Source organism: Entelurus aequoreus, linkage group LG12, assembly GCF_033978785.1.
Source record: "Entelurus aequoreus isolate RoL-2023_Sb linkage group LG12, RoL_Eaeq_v1.1, whole genome shotgun sequence".
Lineage (NCBI taxonomy): Eukaryota > Metazoa > Chordata > Actinopteri > Syngnathiformes > Syngnathidae > Entelurus > Entelurus aequoreus.
The window spans coordinates 14725204-14752169 of NC_084742.1; the positions used below are offsets into that span (position 1 = coordinate 14725204).

Consider the following 26966-nt stretch of genomic DNA (forward strand, 5'->3'; position numbering starts at 1 on the left):
AGCACTTTTATTGTGAAGACAGGAACGGCGTAAGAGTCTGTTGAAATAAAAACTGTTTCTTTCCTTCCTGTCGGTTGTTTACTCCCCACCTGACACCTATCTTTGTTGTTTACTCCACACATGACACCTATCTGTGACATCTAACATCTGAAGTGAAGTGAATTATATTTATATAGCGCTTTTCTCTAGTGACTCAAAGCGCTTTACATAGTGCAACCCATAATCTAAGTTACATTTTTCAACCAGTGTGGGTGGCACTGGGAGCAGGTGGGTGAAGTGTCTTGCCCAAGGACACAACAGCTGTGACTAGGATGGCAGAAGCGGGGATTGAACCTTCAACCCTCAGGTTGCTGGCACGGCGGCTCTACCAACCGAGCTACGCTACGCTCTGTTCATATACTTCATGTTTATCAATAGAAAACAAACAATCACAAGTCAAAACCTGCAGATAAAGTTCCGGGCTAGAGGGGGACATTACTGAAAGAAGGAAATAAGTGCAATGTTGCTTGTAATGAAGCAGAAGGAATCGTGGGGGGATGTAGCTACACATTCCAAGGCTGCATGGAATTCTAATAAAGCTTTGAAAGCAAAGGCAGGCAAATAATCCCAATAAGGCCAGGAGTGCAACAAGTGCTCTCGTTCCCTAACGATAAATATTTGCACAAGCATCACACATGACAAGCTTGAAATACTCTGAGAAAACAGAATTAAGATTTAAAAAAACATAGTCTATTGGGGTCTGAAGTGTACTGGGAAGAGAAATGGTAGTGAGCACCTGCCTGCCGCCTAAGGGGGCTCATCATCAGAGGCCGCATCATTAAGTGATGAACAGCTGCTGTGTGTAAAAGCTAGAAGTGTGAATAATATGGGCCGAGCGGCACCGGGTCAGAGGGAGTGCATATAATGTGTGTATGTGTGTCTCAATACCTGTCTGAATGGGCGCCAAAAAACGGGCACTAGATGTGTAAGTAAGGGATAAGGGAGGGATACGGTAGGGTGGCTAGCCTCTGTGGCTATTTTAATGGAGGTGAAATCTTAGAGGAAGCTAGGATGACAAAAGTTAAACAAAGTCGTGTTATTATCTCCACCAAGGTGTGTTTTTAGTATTGCATTGTTTTGTTTTGTTAGTAATAGTTAAATTAATAATAATAATAGTAATATCAATATTAATAATAACAATAATAATCATAATAATAAACTTTAGTAATTATTAATGTTTCCCTGTAAACATAAGTGAAGTTTATGTTGGCAGGTTTTGGAAAGCTGATGATGATCTTATTTTTTCCCCAAGCTGCTGCACCTATTATGCTGTTTCTCCTTTTTGACCAATAATTGTTACAATTCGTGACACTAGTGTCAAATTATGTCAAAGAGTCAAATAATGAGGTATTTGGAAATGAGGCCTGCAATCAGTCGCAGTCTCTTTTCTTTTTTTTAAGTGGGGTTACTTTGACATCACTCCATGCCACATTCACTTATACGGGCATGCTCATGTAAATGCTCTAGGCCTGCCCCCTCAGAAGTTATATCTTTGTCTATTGCTTTGTTTTCTGCAAAGATTACACAGTGTTAGCACGTTAAACAACGTATACGTCTGTATTTCAACAGTTGACATTTTCCAAATAGAAATCCTGATACTTTCGTAAAGTTTGCTATTTACTCTTAAAGACCACACTGGCAAATTGAAGAGGTGGCTCTGCAGCACGGGTCTGCCCTTTGGAGGTCCTCAGGAGTGTGACCAAATGGTTCCATAGTGTCACCTGTGCCAACGGAAGCGGTAGTAACCACACCGAAAAAAGAAGAGGCTGTGAATGCATTATTTTTGTGTACAGTAAATTAATGCAGTCTCAGCAACCTGCACCAAGTGTATGGAGGTGATATTATAATAGTAACGTCTTGTAAGTAATGTGGTGTCCTGGCAAAAGCACACAAAGTACGACACTTTTTTTACACTGTGTTGCTGACCTACACACAACAACAGCAGCCGTCACACAGCCCCACAGCGCAAGATTACAAAAGTTGCTTTTTGCATGTTCTCTATTGCTTGAATAATTATGACAATTTGTCGTGGATGTATTACGTATTTTTAAACTTAGTTACCATTTAATTTATATAATTGAAGTATTTAAATTACTGGTCTGTTCAACTTGAATATTACAAAATTAAATAAGAATAACATGTTTTTTGTGCTGCTGTTTGTTTTTTACAAAAATTTGCATGTTTCCATTTTTAAGTACCAGTTCAGGCACCGTTTTTCAAATAGTGATTGGGTACTAGTATCGGTTCAAATGTAAACGATACTTATCTTGATGGTGGGTGTACATGGAGGGAGTGCCAGGGGGCGGAGTTAATTATACAGACTAGGGGTGTAAAAAATCATCAGTACAAATCGAAACCGATTTTACATTTAGAGATATGAATACATCGTTTGGCAAGCTTCTGGATCAATCTATATATAGTATGGATGGACCGGTTGCTTGTAGATTTACTACAAAATATGTCCGCTCTAATCTTGCAAGATTTCTGTGATGACGTAATACGAGAGTTCTGTTCTCGTTGGTGACTGACAGCAACAGAGCAACATGGGAGACAGCACCGTAAGAGTTTACAAACAATGCACCTGCTAATATTAAATCTAAAGTGTGGTTAACGTTTGGATTGAAAAAAAAATGTTTTAAAGACTGTTCAGTTGGATAAAAGTACGGCCAATTTTAAAGCTTGGAAAGCAGCGATAAATTAGCGGCAGCAGGACTAATCTGAGAACCCACCTGTTGTGGTGGCATCAAAACAATCAAGCCGGCGATGCGGGAGGTAGGGATGCTAATGCTAGCAGACGTATCAACTGGCAAGACAAAGACACTGATTTGAAAGACTTCCAGCCCCAACTTAGCCACAACTCTGCAATGTAATCACATCAACTACTACACTGTTCATTAAGGATGTATACCGAGTAACGGTATATTTTAGTATTGCTTTCTAATTGGCTCGATCGATCCTTCTAGACCGCAAAGATTCTGGAATACTGATACTGCTTACAATTAAAGTGGAACTGCACTTTTTTTGGAATGTTGCCTATCATTCACAACCATTATGAAAGACATGACGACAGATGTATTTTTTAATGCGTTCGAAATAGTAAATAAATAAAGTATTGGAGCTTCTACACTGAAGCTAAATGTATCTTGCACTTGTGTTACTGTGGTGTTAGAACACCTCTACTTGATACTTGATGCACAGCTTACTTTTCTCTGTATTTAATTGTTGCTACCCGAGCAAACAACAGTAAATACTTTGTAGTTTTTCCAAAAGTGTTACATCTTATTTTCTTTAAGTTTATGGATTGCATTGCCTTGAAGTTCATACTTCCAGATGACTATTTGCTCATAATTAATGCAGGCACCGCCTGTTTTGTATGTGTCTATTTAAAATATAAACACCTGACTTTGTTCTGACATGATATAGAATACATTTAATTATGTTTTCACAATGCAAAGCTTCCATCTGCATCAAAACGTATTGTATCGCATTGAATCGTATCGAATTGTAATGTTTTAAAAAGTATTGTTAGCGAATCGTATCGTAACCCATGTATCGAGATTCATACCGAATCACCATTTAATATAGAGATGTACAAACCTAATACAGACCGTTTTGGCGGCAATCATAATATACAAAGAAGGAAGGCAGCACTACCAAGATTTCTGTGCTAGGAGTCAAACAATCAACTACAAATGGCTAAAAAATTTTTATAAAAAAAAGTATAATAATTGGAAATAGTTTAAATTTTTTACATTTGGCAGTGATTCCAATTAAACATGGACAGTTTGATTTAGCATGTTCAGCTATTCGAGTCAGGCTGTATTTTGTTTTCTTTTTTTATTACCTCTTTTCAGTTCTTTATATTTTCGTGCTGGTTTGTCCAATTTAAATACACTTTATTTGGGGCCGTCATGCTTTATTTGCTCTGCTTGTGCAACATCACTTGGAATCATCCGCCTTATTTTTTTCAAATGTCATCACGTGATCGCCACTAAGCTGTTTTTGCAGCACAGATTGTTAACATTTATCCTCCTTAGCGGGCCACTTGTCCTGTTTAATTAGAAGGCAGCTTCTGTTTGGAAGTCAACGACTGCTACTTCTCTTTGATAAACAACTCAAGCAACGTTCAATATGCACGTTGCAGGCCTACTTAATACACTTAATGGGTTATATTCAGCAAGTTTGTGGAGAAAAGCGAGGAGATATACTTCCTCGCTTTGTGCCTGGAGTGGCCTCTGTCTTTGGAGTGTGCAAGGTCACCCAGATCTATGCAGGTCCCCCTACTGACAGTAATTACATATAGCCTACGGAGAGAGGCCAACGCAGAGCGGGGGGAAAAATAGAGGAGGAGGGGGCGGTGGTGTCGCAATGGCGAGATAGCCCTTTGAAGGGGTAGATAATGTGTGTGGGGAGGAAAGTGAGACAATGAGAGATAAATGAGTACATTAACAGATAAAGACCCTCAAAATGAACTGAGGATTAAGGAGTGCAATCCCTCAAGCTTGCCGGCGATTTGGAAGGAACCATTCCAAACGTGAAATTAATCACTTACTGCACCCTGTGTAAAGATAGCCATGCATGAAGAAAGCTGCACTTATGACCTATTAAAGAAGAATAATTAAAATGGGAAAAAGGGAAGAAGAGGCGGGTGGTAAGAAAAAGCGCAGACTTCATACGACCCGCTGAAAGTGAAACGCCATTTTTTTTTCTTCATCTCGACGAGTGACAATCATAAGGGAAGATAAAAGTGCGCTGATTATTTCCTGGCTCTGTGGATGTCCACTGAAGTGCAAAAACAGCTGTGAGGCCTTTTCAGTCATTCTTTATCACATCTGTGCAATGTTCCATAGGATGTAACCGCCCATAAGACACTGGAGGCTAAAAAGGATGGAAACACAACTGTAATATACAAGTCAAGTCAAAGCTGCAAACATTTATTATTGTTATCTCATTGACACAAATATAATACTGCATTAAAAAAAACTAACAAATAAAAAACAGTCTGAACTAGATGAGATGTCTTCTATTCAGGTCTGCAATCTCTCTGTGGCGTGGGCATGCATGATTGGCCATGTGCGATAAATGCCGGTATGCTAGAGTTTCTGAAGTTGTCCAATAAGACCATAAAATGAAGCTAAAATTATTGCTAGTCGCTTCTTCAAAAAGACACTTTAAAATTCAAATAATTAAATAGCTTTCTCTGTCTCCCTAGTGCCATTATTAAGTGTGCCGTTCGGATATTGGTATTGGATATCAGTCCAAAAACAAATGTGTAATATAGCATCCGATACAAGCAGTCCTGCAGCGTGTTTACTTGTTCAAAGCTGGACAGCCAGTTAACATCTAAATGTCCTCCAATAAGCACACAAGATTGGTCTTTTCTTCTATTTTAGTCAAGTCATACAACATATTTTATTTGAAATTTTCATATTACTTTTTTTTTTTTTTTTTTTTCAAATGATAATATTGAATCGGATAGGCAATTTTTCTTATTTTAATTGTATGGGTTAAGAGTACTTTTAGTTTGTTGTGTCCAAAAACAAAGAAAAAAGGTCAACATGGTAAGCTGGAGGCTACTAGGATCTAGCAGCTACACAACAACCAAGCACACAATAGCACACATATGTAATAAGTGTCCCTAATTGCACACTCTTACAGTCTCAACAGCACATTCGTCAATATAATCAAGTAATAAATAATTATAGTGGCATATTACTTACACATACAAAGTTGCCAAGGCTCAAGCGTATTAGAAAGTATCCAGTACAAAATGTGTCCTCATAAGTTACTGCATCATAAGCTAAACTTAACTATTGTGGCCACTAGGTGTTACCAAAAAAAATACTACACTTCAATTTTAAAACAGCACAGTTGGGGACGGCGTGGCGCGGTTAGAAGAGAGGCCGTGCCGGCAACCTGAGGGTTCCTGGTTCAATCCCCACCTTCTACCAACCTTGTCACGTCACCCTTGCTCCTGATGGGTCGTGGTTAGGGCCTTGCATGGCAGCTCCCGCCATCAGTGTGTGAATGTGTGTGTGAATGGGTGAATGTGGAAAAAGTGTCAAAGCGCTTTGAGTATCTTGAAGGTAGAAAAGCGCTATACAAGTATAACCCATTTACCATATATCCGTTCCAGAGTGTTAATAATAAATAGGTTGGTGTTTTTCATATCTACCTTTATTCTCTGTTTGACTAATTTCCCTTTATCAAACATTTTGTAACATTCCACACTACAAAATAATACATGAATGTATTATTTATGCTGACATCGTATTAGATTAATATTGGTATCGGCACTCACAATACTCGAGGCTCCAATATCGAATTTACTTCAAAAGTTATCTGGAAACCCCTAGTCATTAAAATAAAAAGGTATAAAATATATATTTTTTAAATGTAGAAAAAGCTATCAGATGCATAGGCAACAGTAAACATACATTAATCTAAAGGCCTCCTGTTGTAACATGTCTGTCACCATGGTAACATTTTAACATTTATAGCTCAATGGCAGTCTGGGATGTCATCCTTAAGCCATATTTTCAAGAATATGTGAAAACAACATTGTCTTACAGTCCCTTGGTTGGTCACAGAAAGTGTCCAATTTGTTTTCCGGGGAATAAATATTGGCCAGGATGATTGATGGAACAGACGGCTAGTACTGGTTAGCTGTTAGCCTACCCAAGAGCACTTAGGCTTAATCTCACACTGCCAACAATATTTTGTGAAAAACAGGTCTTGAAAAAGAGGGGTGCTCTCATATTGGGGTCGATATGGTATTGGGACAAAATCTTGCGGTCGGTTCAGAGCTCATCCTGGCCTCATAAGGTCGCCGTTTAGAAGGAGTTGTTTTGTGACAGTGCAAAAATCACTCAGCTGGTGTTCTCTTCAAGGACGTCATGCTGCTTTCAGGGAGTATCAGCAAAAACAAAAGAGAAACAGGAATGGATAGAAGATGAGGGGTCAGTACTTACTTCCCCACTTTATCCCTGCTGACTTAATTAATTGTATGTGTTGCATATACCATAGTAATAATAATAATAATAATAATACAGTACATTCCTGCATGCGTGCCCTGCAGTCAGCGATGCTAAAGGCTCAACGTTGTCCATGTGACACCTGATTTTGATCAGTGAGTTAACAGCTAGAGGGTAAACGGGGGTAAGGAGGGGCGAGCGATGTTAGCCAGAGGCTCTGCTGCTGCTACATGTCTTCGCCTACAGCTATAGATGATGATGAAAAGAAAGTGGAGCACTTGTGAGCGCACGCTTTGGATGTTTGGCTCCCAGCATCCTCGGCCTGTGATTGGCCAATTATTACATGTACAGCAAGTCAATCGTATGGCCTTTAAACAAGTCTTGAAGGCAAACACAGGAGGGAGGAACGTTTTGGGACACCTGCTCATCCATATGCAGCGAATTAAAATTATAGTGAACAAATATTGTTTTTTTTGTATCTATTACAACCAATAATTATCTCAATAGTACAGTAGAACCTCAGCGTACGGCCTTAATTGGTTCTATGACCGAGCTCGAAACTCAAAAGATTCATAACTCAAATCAAGTTCATTGAAATAAATTAAAATCCATTTATCCCTTGCTTATCCCCTAAACAGCACAGTTTTAACATGTAATATGTATTTTGAAAAGAAAAAAAACTAACATTTGTACAAGATATATTGTATGAAAAACCATACAATAGAATATAGTACAAACAACTACAGTCGTTTTATGAGAAAATGTAATAATGTATAGCATTTACCTTGGAGATTGGACTTTTACGGTATCTCCTTCCAGCTTCTTGTAAGTCTAACACACCATCAGCAGCTTTTCCATATTTTCATGGATAAATGTCCACCATTTAGATAATATTTGGCTTTATCGACTCATTTTACTTCAGTATGGTGCAGAGTAGCAGTGACAGCCTCCAACTGCTTCACCAAGTTAGCTAGCTGCATACACGCTATTTCTTGTTTTTAAATATTTATTTAATTCAATGAATATAATCTACTTCTACTTCTCAGCACTGTTCTTCACACCCACTTTATTCCTTCCCATGCCTATGGCTTGCAATAAGCTAAGGCAAGCGAGTGAAATCAGATTTTTTAGTTGGATACTTTGGGGTTCACTGTGGCATTCCTTAAATCACCAAAGTTAACCGAAAGAGACCTCGTATCCAAACTACTTGTAAATCAAAGTACCACTGTACCGTATTTTCATATTGACCCCAGTATTTAAAAAAATTTAGTTTTTTTTTGTTTTTTTTTTAAAGATTTGATTTTGTAAAAAAAATGTTTAAAATGAAATTAAAGACAAAATAAATATAAAAATATAGAACGGCCTGTGTTTTTGTTATACGGTTTTACAGAGGAGAATAACTCCTTTAATCATGTAAATAGAGTATTTTCTTCATTTCGTTAACACCCCCTTGTAGTATGTACTTTAGCACACTTTCCCTAAAAATGAGCCATTACCAAGCACAAAAGCGGCAATAGGGGAGATATTAAGTGTGCGTTCATTCATGTGTTATGAAACAACAGCAGGGATTGTTAGTTTTCTCAGCTTTTTTCAGTCAGAAGTGACAGGAGATGATTTATTCCCGCCATTCCGTCGTAATGAGGAGTGGGAAGTTTGTTGTTAGTGTCGGGTGGTCAATGCGGTGGTCAATGAATGTTTTATTCCGCACCAAATGTCACATTTATTCGACACCATCCCAAAAGAACTAGACGAGTGACGTTCATACATATTAGAACAAAGCGCAACAATCTGGTACTGTACCTGTCTCCACGTCCTGGGCGTAGAAGTGCAGCGTGTCTGCGATCTCTGTCACGAAAACTGGCTTGTATCTGGCCACACGCTCCTTCTCCTCGGTCACATGAACCACTTCCTCCTTGGGCTTCTCCTCATAGTTCGCCCAAACCTAAGACACGACACGATGCATTAAATATTAATATCAATCCAATAACTGGTCGCCGTGTGGAAAATTGAAGCACTCTGATTGGAGTGCACTACTTGGCAGTGACCAGCAGAGGGGCTGTGGGTTAAAAACACAACTTCAGTTTTCTAGATGTTGGGCTACTCAGCGCTATGGCAACAGGAGTTCAGAACATTCAGAGAAAGATAGTCCTCATTGTTCCCTTAAGCACTCTAAGCAAGCGGTTCGCAACTGGTGGGTAGGGGCCAAAAAGCGGGTCTAGAATGCCAATTAAAATAAATACATTTGTATTAAGGCTATAACTATATTTGACTATAACAAATACATATTTGTTATAGTCAAATCTGATTTGTTACATGTTGCACCTCGTCGACGATTAGTCGAATCCATGGCACAATTTTTGTTTTGTTTTAAGAGCAGAGGTAATGGAAATCCCCCCAAAAACAAATTGTGACATATAGTACTATACATTGGTCACTAGGTGTCAACATCACACGAATGCTGATCTAGCCGCCATAAGGTTATTAGGGATGTAACGATAAAATACCTCGATAATTGATTACCTCGATAAAAATTCAGACTCATTACCGTTTTAAATTAAAATGTAAAAAAAAAAGTGATAACTTCAATTTGATTAACTCACAGACCGACTGGCGCTAGTGCGCTCTCTCGCTTCAATACTAACATTAATACAATACACATTAACGTCTTTCCACATTAGGAAACAATATCCCACCAGTTCTACTTGTATAAACACACTGCTGTCTAAGAAACATGCTGTGCTCTCTTAGAAAAGAGTGATCGATCTACACTAAGAAAATATGAGATGAAGGTGCGGGTTTTTTACAACTTTACTATCAAAGACGAAACTCTACAACATCACATAAACTGTAAATGAAGCAAAGTGAAATCTCAATTTGCATGTACAAATAAAAACATTCTAAAACTTTAACAAATTAAAATGAAAAAATTAAAAAAGAATATGTCTTCTAACAATATTTTATGTTTCTTCTGCCAAGAAAGTATCCATTTTTTTCTACTGCTCGTCCCGTTTGGGATCGCAGGGGTGCTGTAACCTATCTCAGCTGCATTCGGGCGGAAGGTGGGGTACACCCTGGACAAGTCGCCACCTCATCACAGGGCCAACACAGATAGACAGACAACATTCACACTCACATTCACACACTAGGGCCAATTTAGTGTTGCCAATCAACCTATCCCCAGGTGCATGTCTTTGTTGCCAAGAAAGTATATTAAAAATAACTGATATTACAACGTTATAATGCTAGATCCCTAAAGGTTATTCTTCCAAAGTTATAAAAGAAACGTATATCACGAATACAGTCTCTTACAAAGAACAAAACACTGATCTCATTTGCCACTTTTTCCTCCTGAAGAAAAGTACTCAGATAAATATGGTAGAAATTGGATGGCTTAGTGAGGTTCTTAGAAGCAAAGGATTCGACTACAAACTTTTTCCACCAAGTGTCGCATATTGACAAATTAAAGAATGCGGGGCCACTTTGATACATTTTGAACATCAAAGACATTAAAAGCAATTTTATGCACATCAGTATATGAAAAACTACATGAAAAAAAAGTTATATGTTGATTAGCATCAATCAATGGGCAGATATACAATCTAATTTTGTGGTCTTATTTTGTGCAATTTAGATATTTTAATCACTTCACAATTTTTTTAAAATCTTTAAATTACATTTGTATCAACTGAATGTCATTTAATTGTGTTTTTATTTATTTAAAGGCCTTTTTATTTATTCAATAATGTATTGATTTAGTTCAAGGCCTTTTTATTTAACGGTGCTGCCCTGGGCTGAAACATTAAAACGTTATCAAGGCGCCATGAATGGACGATGAATCTGTCAAAGTCAGCCATCAGAAAGGTGGAAGGCGGATCACAAACGTAAACAGTAGCTTTGTTTGAGCGTAGAGTGACCATTAGTGACCCTAATTTGATCCACCTCAAGTGTCTTTTGGAGGGTTTATTGATCCGTGTGCTTCGCAGAGTTACTTAAAAGGTAGTCTCAACTCAAGAATTGAAGTTTAGGGCTAAGCTTGCTGAGGACATTATACAGGATGAAAAAGCAGCAAATAGAAAGGATGAGTGTGTATTTGTGTGTAAAAGCAGGTTGCATCCTCCCTCTGCCGCATATCAAGGTTACTTCTCTTTTGGCTACCCAGGAGGAAAGGGAGGGCAGGAGGCTCATTAGGAAGAAGTGCTTTGCCAGGGGCCACATATCAACCAGCATATATGTGTGTGTGTGTGTGTGTGTGTGTGTGTGTGTGTGTGTGTGTGTGTGTGTGTGTGTGTGTGTGTGTGTGTGTGTGTGTGTGTGTGTGTGTGTGTGTGTGTGTGTGTGTGTACAGAGACAATGGGGCTTGTTAAGACAGAATGCAGGCTGTGTGTACTCTTCTTTTTAGGAGCAGCATACGTGTGAAGCACAGACAACACAAAAGGTGAAGGAAAACAAAACTAACATCTTAGAAGTGTTCTCTTCCTTTTACAGGTTGTTCAGTCAGCTTTACTACTTGAGTACCCTCCCATAATTACACTGCAGTCCTGTCTTGTTTGGTAATATGATTTGGGGCCTTTAAAAACAAGCAACAGATGAACCGCTGGAATCGCAAAATGAGACATTAAGAAGAAATATTATAATTGTCCCATACTAACGACAGACGAACAGGGTCGTGCCACCCAATTACAATCAATTATTCATTCCACAATTGCGGCAAGCAAGGTAAAGAAGAAGGATGGAGGAGCGAGCAGGTGATGGAGGTTGAGCGAGGTTAATGAAGATGGAAAATGCAGCCGCGCTTCGTAAACTCGAGGATCAACAATGAGGATTTTCTTTGGAACACACACACACGCACTCACACACTATATATTCAATGTGGTGGTTAAAGCTGCAGCAGCATGGATTATTTATGGCTGGCAAAGATTAGGGTGTCACCATCCATTAGCCCTGCTGACCACAAACTGAAATAAAACTAAAAAACAAACAGAAAGAATGTCTTTTTAGATTTTTATCTTGAGTAAGATGAGGCAGAAAGGTTGCACATAGCGTACACAATTGGCAGTACGGGTGAGTTTATGGCAATTGAGGACTGTGAACCGAGGCGCACTGATGAAGAATTGTTTCAAAATGCTACAAGCAGTATTGTCATATAGAGTCATGTGACTAGATGAGAACACCCCATGGTGTAACTCTGGTATTCTTTGCACAACATTTTTTTACGTTTTTCAATACATGCATCTAGAGCTGAAACGATTCCTAGAGTAACTCGAGTAATTCGATTACAAAATATATTCGGGGAAATTTCGCTGCCTCGAGGCGTCGTTAAGTTTTTTGATACGGCATTTTGCCGTGTTTAGTAGTCAAAGCTCACGTTTCGCACGGACTGTTTAGGTATAGCACAGCGTGTTTACGTCAGATCATACGCCCCCTGCACTGCACAACACCGCTCCTTTAAATACGCTTGAGTTTAGTAAACTTTTTCAACGACATACCTCGCAATGTCAGACGCCGCAGAAAGCAGTGGACAAGAGCCATAGCAAAACGAGGGAATTAAGAATCTAAAACAGTCGAAGGAAAACGCAGTCATATGCAAACATTGCTAAGTGGAGCTCGCATATCACAATAGCACAAGTTCGATGCTGCAGCACCTGCCGAGAAAGCATCCGATTGAGGGACGTCCAGAGGCGAGGTAAGTATCTATTATCAAGTGTGAACGCAAAAGTTGTTAGTAAAATAAATGTTATTCATTATGATAACCAGGATGTGTTCTCTCACTCCCGCGAAGTCATCAAATGACGCCAAAAGGTGTTGAAAACTAACAACGCTATCCGAGCTGTCGTGTTCAATTAGCCTTTCATTAGTAACCACTGTTACTCACCACTGGCTGCACATTTCAAATGCAGTATTAAAGGCACTACCTAATCCACTATTTATGTTTGTTATAATGAAAACGGTTCTTATTGTTTTATTTTAACTTTCTCAGGGAATATTAATTTTGAACTAATTTTATATATATATTTGTTTTCATCTCAAACATGTTATGATGGCAAAATGAACATTGATTACTATTTTGCATGCAAAGTATGCAATGAACTGTATTGCAATCTTAAAGTGTAAACCTGTTGTCATTATCAAGTGGTTTGTGTTTTTATATTGTTTATGTATTGTTGGCAGGTTGAAACCAGCTCAGCGGAATTGCGTGGAGAAACCCCCATTTAAACGGCACCGTATAATAATCATCAAAAATGCAAGAGAGACAAGAACTTCGTTTATGCAGTCACACCACACAGCACATAGGGCTGTGAGCGCACCTGTTTTTATTAGCACACACAAATTGGCACAATAAACCACGGATGCATTTCAGCTGTGCGTGTCAGCCTTCAATAATGAAAACAGGCGTTTAGGAAATAAAAGACAATTAGGCCAAACGCAATAATTGAGGGCACATTTTAACATGTATAATTAAACCTTAATTAAGCAAAAATATTTATCCGGCCCGGCTGCACCAAATAATAATATAAATCCATTTAATAAAGTCAAAATACAAGTAATGCAACAAGAGAAGTATCAATCAATGATCAATCAATCAATGTTTATTTATATAGCCCTAAATCACAAGTGTCTCAAAGGGCTTTACAAGCCACAACGACATCCTCGGTACAGAGCCCACATACGGGCAAGGAAAAACTCACCCCAGTGGGACGTCGGTGAATGACTATGAGAAACCTTGGAGAGGACCGCATATGTGGGTAACCCCCCCCCTCTAGGGGAGACCGAAAGCAACGGATGTCGAGTGGGTCTGACATAACATTGTGAAAGTCCAGTCCACAGTGGATCCAACACATCAGCGGGAGTCCAGTCCACAGCGGGGCCAACAGGAAACCATCCCGAGCGGAGACGGGTCAGCAGCGTAGCAGTATCCCACACTTCTCTTTTTTAAAGTAAATTTGTACAGCCGATATGGGCATCTACATCAACAATATGATTTGCCTGAGAAGCTGGACAGGACACACAAAAAAAAAAATAAAAAAAAATAAAAAGAAGCACGAATATGATTTTTTTTCGATTAATCGATCGGGATATTCAATAGAATACTCGATTACTAAAATATTCGATAGATGAAGCTCTACACCAGACCTGGGCATTCTGCGGCCCGAGGGCCACATCCGGCCCTTTGTGCGTCCCTGTCTGGCCCGCGTGAGGCCAATCATAAATTACAAAATACATTTTAAAAAGTATCTATGTCGAGTGTGCAATACAACGGTGCTGCTTTTGTTTTGAAAAGCGTTATTTGTATTACTTCCGTGTGGACGTATGCGCGTGCGTGATTGTGAGTGAATGTGAACAGCTGCAATTACAAATTACAAAATAAAGTTGAAAAAACATCTATGTCATGCGCGCAATACAACTGTGCTGCTTTTATTTTGAAAAGTGTTATTTATGGGCGTATGTCCGTGTGTAACCTGTGAGTGAAGGTGCACAGCGACAAGTGATGCACGGTTTACACACGAGACGCTAAAAAGAGAAAAGTTGATGACAAATGGCGTGTTTTTAACAAGACATGGACTGCCAAGCCACGTTCCCTCTAAGGTGCGCGCCTACGCAATTGCGCACTGCTCAAGCGTCCTCTGCGCACAGCAAATATATGCCGCGCACCAAATCAAATCCCATCTGAATTCTAAACAAAATAAACACACTTATTCTGTGTAATTTTGCAATGCAACTTTGAGTGACAGTGACAACAAGCGGCCCTAACGGTGTTCGTCAACACTGTTCAATTATTGTAACGTCTATCGAGATGCTTCGAGGACAGGAATTATATCGATCATTTTTGAGCAAAACTGTTTATATTCGGCCATAACCACACCAAAAACATGAGTAAAACACTTCTATCTCGAAAAACTAGTCATTTTCTGCCGTACAAACCAGGCCAAAACCAACTTGTCATCTGTCACCAACATGCATACCACTAAACCACTGGTGCGTTAATGGCCACACAAAAAGTCGGACAACTCAAACACCACACAAAGTTACACTATGACTCCTCAGTCATATGTGTGCTTATTTTACTGTCATTTATTATTAATGTTAATTTATTATATTAATTTTGGAATGCTGTTACTAGAGAAAGTTACAGGAATGCACACTTCATCCTATGCTTACATTTCATTGTGCAACATGAGGATGTTTAAGGGGAACTAAACGTGATCTCTGAAAGGGGTACAAATGATTTCCAAAGCAGTGCTTTTGGTATAAAGTTAAGTTAGGTTAAATGAAAGTATTATTATTATTATTATTTATCTTACGGTATATATCAAATATAATATTGAGCAACATTTTATTTAAATATTGTCGATGTGGCCCTCCAGCAGTGCTCGGGTTGCTCATGCGGCCCCCGGTAAAAATTAATTGCCCATCCCTGCTCTACACGCATCCCTACTACTGTGTTGGTATTTCTCCTGACAAATACATCACATAGTGGCCATGTATTTAAAACTTCATACTTCAGGTTGTCTAGAAATTTCTCACATAGCTCAACAGACAAAAAACATTTGGTATGCATCTTTAGAGGCCTGAGTGTTTTATCATAGAATCAACTATTTTTCAGTGCATTTTAAAGAATCAAGAAACTGTGTACTGTACTTTGTTTTACTGAAACATTTTATTTTTTACCTATTACGTGTTTTTATGTTAATGCTGTAAGTAGAGATGTCCGATAATATCGGCAGGCCGATATTATCGGCCGATAAATGCTTTAAAATGTAATATTGGAAATTATCGGTATCGTTTTTTTTAATTATCGGTATCGTTTTTTTTTTTAATTAAATCAACATAAAAAACACAAGATACACTTACAATTAGTACACCAACCCAAAAAACCTCCCTCCCCCATTTACACTCATTCACACAAAAGGGTTGTTTCTTTCTGTTATTAATATTCTGGTTCCTACATTATATATCAATATATAACAATACAGTCTAATAATAATAATGAATTGCATTTGTAACGCACTTTATATTTGTTAAAATCTCAAAGTGCTACAAAGTATAAAAATAAAAATAGAAAGTAAGAATATATAATAAAAACTTAAAATAGAAATAAAATCATGACACACACTAGATAAATGCTAGATAAAACAGAAACATAGATAAAAATAGAAATAAGAGCATGAAAGCACTGGATAAAACAGGGATATGCAAGAGATACAGTCCGTAAGCACACATGATTGTGCGTGCTGCTGGTCCACTAATAGTACTAACCTTTAACAGTTAATTTTACTAATTTTCATTAATTACTAGTTTCTATGTAACTGATTTTTATATTGTTTTACTTTCTTTTTTATTCAAGAAAATGTTTTTAATTTATTTATCTTATTTTATTTTATTAATTTTTTCAAAAAGGACCTTATCTTCACCATACCTGGTTGTCCAAATTAGGCATAATAATGTGTTAATTCCACGACTGTATATATCGGTATCGGTTGATATCGGTATCAGTTGATATCGGTATCTGTAATTAAGAGTTGGACAATATCGGAATATCGGATATCGGCAAAAAGCCATTATCGGACATCCCTAGTTGTAAGTAATTTGTACTTTTAACTATAACGTGTGACTGCCCTTGTTTTTTTGTTGTTAGATATATTTATAAAAGCTGTTTTAGCTCATTTTGCTCATTTAAATCTCAAAAGAGTTTTTACCTAGTTAAATAAAGGAAAGTGAAAATTAATGAACTATCATGATCCTTCATGCACAGTCACTTTGAAACAAGTTATACAACTTGTTATTGTTTAAAGCACTACAACTGTGATGCATCTCTAGTAACATCTTAGCCTTGAGGGATATACGACTCGAGGAATATACATCAGACCATCCATCCATCCATCCATCCATTTTCTACCGCTTATTCCCTTCGGGGTCGCGGGGGGCGCTGGAGCCTATCTCAGCTACAATCGGGCGGAAAGTGGGGTACACCCTGGACAAGTCGCCACCTCATCGCAGGGCCAACACAGATAGACAGACAACATCGACACTCACATTCACACACTAGGGCCAATTTAGTGTTGCCAATCAACCTATCCCCAGGTGCATGTCTTTGGAGGTGGGAGGAAGCCGGAGTACCCGGAGGGAACCCACGCAGTCACGGGGAGAACATGCAAACTCCACACAGAAAGATCCCGAGGCCGGGATTGAACTCACAACTACTCAGGACCTTCGTATTGTGAGGCAGACGCACTAACCCCTCTTCCACCGTGCTGCCCATACATACATCAGACTATGCTGTGTTTTTGGACACTATATAACTACTATGAATAAACATAGGAGGCACTTCAGTTCTCCAGTCTCAGCAGGTTTTTCCACTACAACATTATAAAATGGGAGGGTCTTGGCAACACATTGTAAGTTACTGATGATTTGTCTACCAGACAAGCACTCTGAGAACACAGACCTCAGTCAGGCCCTACCTTTGAGATCTGGATTAGACCTACAATGTAATTAATCACTTGTTCCTTATTCCATTTTTTAAATTTCATAAACATTCATTCAAACTATGGCCATAACTTTTTGAGCTATCGATAAATGGAATGAAAGAAACAGAGTGAAGCCTTTTGTCAGTCATCTACTGTCTTTGAGTCTGTGGGTGGAGGCAGCACCGCAAGCATACACACACCGAAGTTAAAGGTCATAACGTAAATGCAAGGTCTGCCCCTAAATGTAATAGCTTGTTCCTTATCCTATATTGGACATTTGTTAAAAGCTGGATTAAAATCATCCCTTAACATTTTGAGCTATCAGTAGCGGACGGAAAAAATGGAGTGAACACTCTTGTCAGTCACCTACTGCCTTTGTCTGTGCAGAATTACAGAGAACATACACACAAAGAAATATCAACATAAGGTAATGTAGTAAAAATTATCAGAACAGGCTCAAAATCTGATCGCTTTTCAATATCTCACTTCTTGAAATCCTTATGAAAATCGGCCAATAACTTTTTGAGTTACGTTGCCAACTAACTATCCTATCCTAACAAACCAGCGGCAATGTAAGCAAGGCGCACATTATTGTCTGGAGCAGAGGCAGCATGTCTGCAATGTGGACATACTTTAATACATCCAAGATTTACCCACGGACAGCTGTCTACAAAATATGTGATGTGCAAATATTAAGAGGACAGTGGCACTCTTTCAAGAAGAGTGCAATTGGAGCAGCAGCGGGAACAAGTGCGACGTCAGGCTCGCTGCAGCTCTCACTGTTCGTCGCGGACACTGAGCGACAGAAGTAAAGCATCTCTAAACACCAGTGTAGTCTCCCAAAAACACCAGAAAAATATGCTAGATTTGTTGCAACTGTTTTTTTAATATAGAAAAAGTAACTAAAAGGTTTAGAAAAGTCTCTAGAAACTTGAAACCAGCCAGTGTTACATTGTGCAATAAGCAGCAATTGAAAAATAGAGCAAAACGATACAAGATATATAAGATATATACATATATTAGGGCTGGGCGATATATCGATATACTCGATATATCGCAGGTTTGTCTCTGCGATATAGAAAATTACTATATCGTGATATTCGAGTATACGTTCTCACACAGTTGCTTTTAGCTGCGGGCATTACACTACAGGCGTTTCTCACTCTTTGTTGTCTCTCCTTCTCACGGAGACTTAAAACAAGCGCACCTTCTTACGTACGTCACATACGTATACGCCCTCGCGGAGCTGAGAGGTAGCGTCATGGGTAACGTTAGCTGTGGTACGAGTGGTAATACGAGAGAAAGAAGGTGCGAATCTGGTAACAAATGAAGGAAGAATTAACTCCCAAACAAAACAGCACGGGGTCCATCGTCTGGCGGTGGTTTGGCTTCAAGCGGGAATATGTCGAACAGACAACCGTAATTTGTCAAGTGTGGGGCAAAAGCATTGCTACAAAAAGTAGTTTGTTTTAAAATGTCTCTGACAATCTTGCACTTTCTGTTTTGAAATGACATGAATGTTTGTGCCACTACTTAATAACTGTTTAATAAATACAGTTTTGGCCAATTGACTTAGTTGTGATTTCTCTCTCTGCATGAAAGTTTAAAATTAGCATATATTAATGCAGTATGAACAAGAATGTTTTAATGTAGACAGAATCATCATACTGGTGTGATTATATGCATCAAGTGTTCATTCAAGGCCAGAGGTGGGTAGAGTAGCCAGAAATTGTACTCAAGTAAGAGTACTGTTACTTTAGAGATTTATTACTCAAGTAAAAGTAAGAAGTAGTCACCCAAATATTTACTTGAGTAAAAGTAAAAAGTATGTTGTGAAAAAACTACTCAAGTTCTGAGTAACTGATGAGTAACCTGTTCGTTTAATGATGATGGCAACAAATAATGCACAAAAACATAAAAATAGCAATGAGCAAATTCAGAGCCAGGAATATCTTTTAAGCAACTAAAACAATAATATATATTAAATAATAATACATTAAAATAAAAACAATTAAGGCAAATTGAGCCACAATAACTTAACAGCACTATAGGCTCAGTAGGCATTCATTGATTGATTGAAACTTGTATTAGTAGATTGCACAGTACAGTACATTTTCCGTACAATTGACCACTAAATGGTAACACCCCAATAAGTTTTTTAACGTTAATCAATTACTTAATAAATGACCAAGTCGAGGTGATCTACCTCATATATACATATACATACACACACATATCATATACTGTATGCATATGCATATATATATATATATATGCATATATATATATATATATATATATATATATATATATATATATACAGTGTATATATATAGTGTATATATATATATATATATATATACAGTATATATATATATACAGTGTATATATATATATATACACAGTATATATATATATATATACACTGTATATATATATACTGTATATATATATATATATACACTGCATATATATATACACACTGTATATATATATATATATATATATATATACTGTGTATATATATATATATATATATATACATATATATATATATATACTGTGTATATATATATATATATATATATATATACATACTGTGTGTATATATATATATATATATATATATATATATATATATATATATATATATATATATGCAGTATATAATTTATATTTATTTATTTTGCCGTTTTTGTTCACATGTTAAAGGTGTTTTAATGAATATACATGCATGTTTAACATATAGATTCCTTTCTTTCATGAAGACAAGAATATAAGTTGGTGTATTACCTGATTCTGATGACTTGCATTGATTGGAATCAGACAGCAGTGCTGATAACGTACACGATTTCAAATGGAGGAGAAAAAAAGTTCCTCCTTTCTGTCTAATACCACATGAAAATGGTTGGTTTTTGGCATCTTATTAGTCCAGCTTCCATATTCGTTTTTATACACTTTACAAGAAATAAATTGGCGGCAAACTCCGTAGCTTGCTAGCTTGTTTGCGGTGGCTTTCGGAGACTCTTATTTTGTTAGCGCAGGCGCGATGGAGCGGCACTTTTATTGTGAAGACAGGAACTGTGCGGTCAATCTTTAGTCTTTTGAGAGAGGTACAATTGAAATAAAAAAGTGTGTTTTTTCCTTCACACTTTTGATTGATTGATTGATTGAAACTTTTATTAGTAGATTGCACAGCACAGTACATATTCCGTACAATTGACCACTAAATAGTAACACCCGAATAAGTTTTTCAACTTGTTTAAGCCGGGGGGTCCACGTGTCACGGTCATGTGACCGCCTGGCTCTGTTTGATTGGTCCAACGTCACCAGTTACTGCATCTGATTGGTGAAACGGAGTCAAACGTCACCAGTGACTGCATCTGATTGGTGAAACGGAGTCAAATGTCACCAGTGACTGCATCTGATTGGTGAAACGGAGTCAAACGTCACCAGTGACTGCATCTGATTGGTGAAACGGAGTCAAACGTCACCAGTGACTGCATCTGATTGGTGAAACGGAGTCAAATGTCACCAGTGACTGCATCTGATTGGTGAAACGCAGGCATGCGCTAGAACCTACTTTGAAGGTCTGTCTGACAAACCAAAACAAACAAAGCGTGCATTAACAGATCGATAAAAATTAGTAGCGAGTAGCGAGCTGAATGTAAATAAATGGAGCGGAGTAAAAGTAGCGTTTCTTCTCTATAAATATACTCAAGTAAAAGTAAAAGTATGTTTCATTAAAACTACTCTTAGAAGTACAATTTATCCCAAAAGTTACTCAAGTAGATGTAATCGGAGTAAATGTAGCGCGTTACTACCCACCTCTGTTCAAGGCTAAGGCAAAATATCGAGATATATATCGTGTATCGTGACATGGCGTAAAAATATTGAGATATTAAAAAAAGGCCATATCACCCAGCCCTAATATATATACATCAATACTAATTACTAATAACACAGATTTGTTTTTAAACGTTTGTACAACATTTTTTCAGCCTTTTTTAAGAAAATATACACACATTATTTGATGCCATTATGACCACACTCCAGCCACACCCCCACCGCAACAAGTACATTGGAAATCTGTGGGAAATTCTTAACGATGACATAACACTCTGGCATGAATGATTGATGACTTATGCATCACATGTATGCTAGCATGTTTTACTAAATATTTTCCCCACAACCAATAGGGGGCGCCACAAAAGTATTTCAAATACTTATTTTTTTAAATTGTGGTGTAGAAAAATAAACACAGTGTGAATATCGACAATTCAGTTGACTCGTAATTTTGCTGTTCAAGCTTCAGTTATTGAAGAACCCATCATGCTTGAACATTTAATTTTAGGGGTTGTCATATTGTAACAACTTTATACTCTGCACAGACAATAGAAATAATTTGCATCTGTTCACTTCTATCGCGTCCCCGCTGTTGAAAAAGTGATAGTCGCGCAACCGGAGGTGCGAGATTAGCGCCTTCTCGGCAGTAGAAAGATGATTAGGCGACAGAGCGACACATTTGTAAGATGTAAGAGGGAAAAAAAGAATAGTCCCGTGCAAAGATGGAACGCCATCAAATCACGGCGCTGGACTGGCTTGTCACAACCATGTGTTTTTGATATTCAGGAAGTTGTGAAGGTCAAGCTAAACTAAGCCAGGCCTCCATTAGTAGGACTTTGTCCTCTCTCTCGCTGCCCCCTGTCCGTCTTTCTATGTGCGTCTCTTGCTCATTGTCTGTCGCTGCTGGGTGGCTTCAGCATCTGGCTGCACTTGCAGAGCAGCAGTCACATACCTGCATTCGAGTGGAACAAACTCGATGGTTGGCTGCTCATGGAAGGTCATCAGCCTCAGGCAATGTGTGCGTGTGCATGTGTGTGTGCGTGCGCGTGATGAAACCGTGTTTATAATGGTGCACTCACAACACAAACAAAACACATTTTCAACTTACTGTAATTACCACTCAAGTGTTTACGCAATCCTTGTACGGCCAACATACGGCTCTTACTGTGTGTGAGCCTCACACCCATTCATAAAAATAATGTGTGTGTCTCTTATTAATTCAACAGTAATTGTCCAGTCATATTATATACTTGAAACTAAAGCAAGTATTTAGACAAACATTACAGTACATGGAAAACACACTAAACAGACTAATGTACACCTTAATGGATTATATTGGAGTCTTTCTATTGTTTTAAATCACGTTATCAAATGTAACAGTCAAAGAGCAATCGCACTACAGTTAGCGATTGCCTCCACTTCAACCGAATCTTTCCCCCGTCTTCTTAGTTGTACCAGTAGTTTTTAGCACTTTCATAGCGAGTTTACTGACCGATATAAGTTAGAATTGTACGCTACTTTAAATTAGAAATGGCAACAGCGGAGGATGAATGCCCCACAACAAGAGGATAGAGAAAAAGAAGGATCTTACAGACTATGGCGCGGACAAGAATGGCGGACACGAGCACATTTTTGGGCCTTTTGTAGATCCCAAATACACATCCGCAGGTACCAAGAGGTAAGAAAAGTTAGTTTTGCATATTATTGCGAAACAAAACGCCAGATGATGTGTGTCCTAATAGGTGCCATTTTGGGGTCCTTATACACACAACATAATACCCGTATGTTGAAGCACAGTACGTCTGACTACAACAGCCGTAACGCTCCGCGTTCCATCAAGCGGTGCGGCTTCGTAGTCTACCAAAGTCGTACTAAAACATTTTAAGACATTTTTGAGCGGTGTGTGTTATGTTCTCTATTCCCAGTGAAACTGAATTGTTCTGTTGTTGCTTGCTTTTGGGTACTTGCAAGCGTCATTTATTGAACAGGTGTCAACCTACAGTTCACACGTATCTCTTATGTGTGACTGCCATCTACTGGTCACACTTATCACACCATGTACCAAATAAAATTGCTTAAAGGTCATTAAGCACAACCAGAATTAATACGTACATTAGGCTATAATATGGAACATCACATATTTACAGTTTCTCATTACAGCATGTCCGAAAAGGAGTAGGAAGAAGCAGATCTAATTTTATCCAACCCCTTTTACGTTTTATAGTAATTGCTAACCAATTTGTTTGTTCACATTCTGTGCGCAATTTGTAACAAAAACAAATACAATAATCAAACAATCAATAAAGTTCTCATGAATAAAAAGTTATTTATAAATTGTCGTGATTATGAAAAAGTTTTAAGATGTTTATCAGAATTCTTCATCTTTGTACTTTGTAAACACTGAGTTTAAACAGTTTCTTAACCTGGATTATGTAAATACTTGTTTTCCACTTCTTTTCTTAATCCATTTAATTTAATTCTACAAACTGATATATTTAAGGTTTTAGGTGTTGTATGTGCATATAAATTAGCGCTGTGAATCGATTCGATTCAATATCGATTCTTGGGGTCACGATTCGATTCAAAATCGTTTTTTTCCGATTCAACGCAATTCTCGATTCAAAAACGATATTTTTCCGATTCAAAACGATTCTCTATTCATTCAATACATAGGATTTCAGCAGGATCTACTCCAGTCTGCTGACATGCAAGCAGAGTAATATATTTTTGTAAAAAGCTTTTATAATTGTAGGACAATGTTTTATCAACTGATTGCAATAATGTAAATTTATTTTAACTATTAAATGAACCAAAAATATGACTTATTTTATCTTTGTGAAAATATTGGACACAGTGTGTTGTCAAGCTTATGAGATGCGATGCAAGCGTAAGCCACTGTGACACTATTCTTTTTTTCTTTTCTTTTTAATAAATGTCTTATGATAATGTCAGAGGGATTTTTAATCACTGCTATGTTGAAATTGTACCTCATATTGATACTGTTGTTGATAATATTCATTTTTGTTTCACTACTTTTGGTTTGTTCTGTGTCGTGTTAGTGTCTCCTCTCAATTGCTCCGTTTATTGCAGTTCTGAGTGTTGCTGGGTCGGGTTTGGTTTTGGAAATGGATTGCATTGTTATGGTATTGTCTGTATTGTTTTGTTGGATTGATTAATTAAAAAAATAAAATAAAATAAAGGAAAAATAAATAAATAAAATAATCGATTTTTAAAAAATGAGAATCGATTCTGAATCACACAACGTGAGAATCACGATTCGAATTTGAATTGATTTTTTCCCACAACCCTAATATAAATGTTTCAAGTTTAATTTTCCCTAAGGTTATATTTCTTCTTTCGTTGAGAATTGTTATACATTTTTGGAGAGCAGGTTAAAAAGTTTGCTTTGTGTATAATTTTAGCTGTTTACAAATGCACCAAATCAATAAATATTTTTTATTTAACAAATTAAAAAGGGTTTGAGTGTCCTCTATATCTAACTATATGATCCTAACTGACCTTTTCTGTAGCACGGTTAATGAATGAAGTGTTCTTCCCATATTTCTACACAATAACTCAGATATGGTAACACGAGCGAGCAGTTGAGAATATGGAGTGATTTTGGTCCAGTACATATTTTGCTTTATTAATTATTGTTGTACAGTATTTCTTGCCACCTAATGTTGTATAATTTTTATGAGAGATTTACAGTTAATTTTATTATCTATAATCACACCTAAAAATATTATAAATTTTACACTGTCAATGTTTACTCCGTCTATTTGTATTTGTGTTTGACTTTCTTTCCTACTATTACCGAATAGCATTATTTTAGTTTTACTTGACTTAAGGGATAGTCTGTTTTCGCAATCTCTTTAATTTGTTCATTTCTTCTGTCATTATTTTTATTAGCTTCTGTGAGTTCTCTCCTGAACAAAATGCAGTCACATTGTCCGCAAATAATATACATTTTAAGTCATTTTATAATAATTAGTTTAGTCTTTGACACATCCACCTTTAGAACAAACTAGCTGCTGTTTGTTTATACTAAAAAGTGTGTATGAAGATGACGTCTTTTCTCATGAAAGTGACACAGCAGTCAAAACCAGCTCCCTCCATCTGCCGTTCTGTCACCCTTCTGTGGCGCTGTGTTCACCTGCTTGTGCTGAACACGTTTATCATTAACATCCAACATGTTCATCTTGAACATTAATGCCATTTTGTTAAGAATGTTTGAAAACTAAACAAAATAACCTTTTTGATGTTTATTTTGGTTCAAATTGCATCAAAATTCAGCGGCCCACAAAGTCTCCAAAGAGTCTCACAGGCGTAGGAGATGAGGTTAATCAACGACAAGATAGCTTTTTTTGGTTTAATAGGAGCAATTGAGGCCATCGTTAGAAGGCGAGCACAAGCAGGCGAGCACAAGCAGGTGAATACAGCGGCACAGATGGGTGACAGAACGCCAGACAGAGGGAGCTGATTTGAAGGCTGATATAAAAGGTGGCCATGTGTCACTTTCATTAGAAAAGACGCTGTCTTCATACACACTTTTTAGCATAAACAAACAGGAGCTGGTTTGTTCTCAAGGTTGATGTGTCAAAGAAAAAGGGAGCCTTGTTAAAAAGTTCAACTGAAGGAATTTTTTCCACCGTCGCAATTGAAATTAGCATCCTGTTATGATTAATCACGCGGCTCAGAATAGAATGCTCTTCGAAAAGAACACGCGGTCTTCACACGCTGCGTGAACAAAATGAATCAGTTGACAACGTGTGCTCTGAAGACGCACCTCAAATGAGACGCCATCATGCTATGTCTACGTTAAGTGTTCAGTGTGACAGAGAACCAGGGCCATTGTTCTTCCATTAGCCAATCACGCTTTGAGAACAATTGAAATCAATAAGAGCATGTTATTCATAAGAATGCCCTTTGTAAATCAATTTAGACCCTATTATATCACTAATGAATCCTCCTCTGAGAGAATGGTTCATTAATTCAATGGCGGCCACTTTTTTCCTTCTTTTCTCTCTGTGTCTTCTCCTGTCCACTCAATGGCTTTTTTAGAACATTAAGCTTACTAGAATTCAACAAAGAGTAAGATAAAACATAATATTACTAGTATATAAAAAAAGTTTAGCAACACAATCACAAAAATGCCTTAAAATAGCTTTAAAGTAAAAGAAAGCACACTAAAGACTACATCCGTTATTTCAACACTGGTGGTTGAACTTTAGTATTAGAAGCAGACACATTTTAATTTACTTACTAATGAAGATTTTAAAGACGCGGCAGCCAACTAGCGAGCATCAGCAGTAGTAGCAAAATGTTTCTACATGGCTTTTGGATGACAAGTAGTTCACAAAATGTAATTTAAAATAAACCCATCACCTGACATGTACAATGTTTTGTAATGTTTGAGGTGGCCGCTTCCAGGTCTGATTGACAGTCCTCGAGGCAGGCAGAGTGTTGGCCCGGCTCCATGGAGGCAAGTGCTTGTGAAGTAAACACGGTTTCCCCAACAAATTGTACTTTCTCCTCACGATAACAGCATTTCACTCACAATAAGTCAATTTCCACAACTTTCCGTGTTTAATACAGGATTCAGTTTTTATTGGCCAATTCCATGATTCTGTCCGCGATA

General features: G+C 37.6%; 1 protein-coding gene across 1 annotated transcript in view; it reads right to left on the reverse strand.

The window, feature by feature from the left end:
* Nucleotides 1–26966, reverse strand: part of snd1 (staphylococcal nuclease and tudor domain containing 1) — a 293111-nt gene that overhangs the window by 71208 nt on the left and 194937 nt on the right. Inside the window, exon 18 of the mRNA XM_062064859.1 lies at nucleotides 8814–8955. Within this exon, the coding sequence (XP_061920843.1) occupies nucleotides 8814–8955 (142 nt within the window). The remainder of the gene's footprint in view (nucleotides 1–8813; nucleotides 8956–26966) is intronic.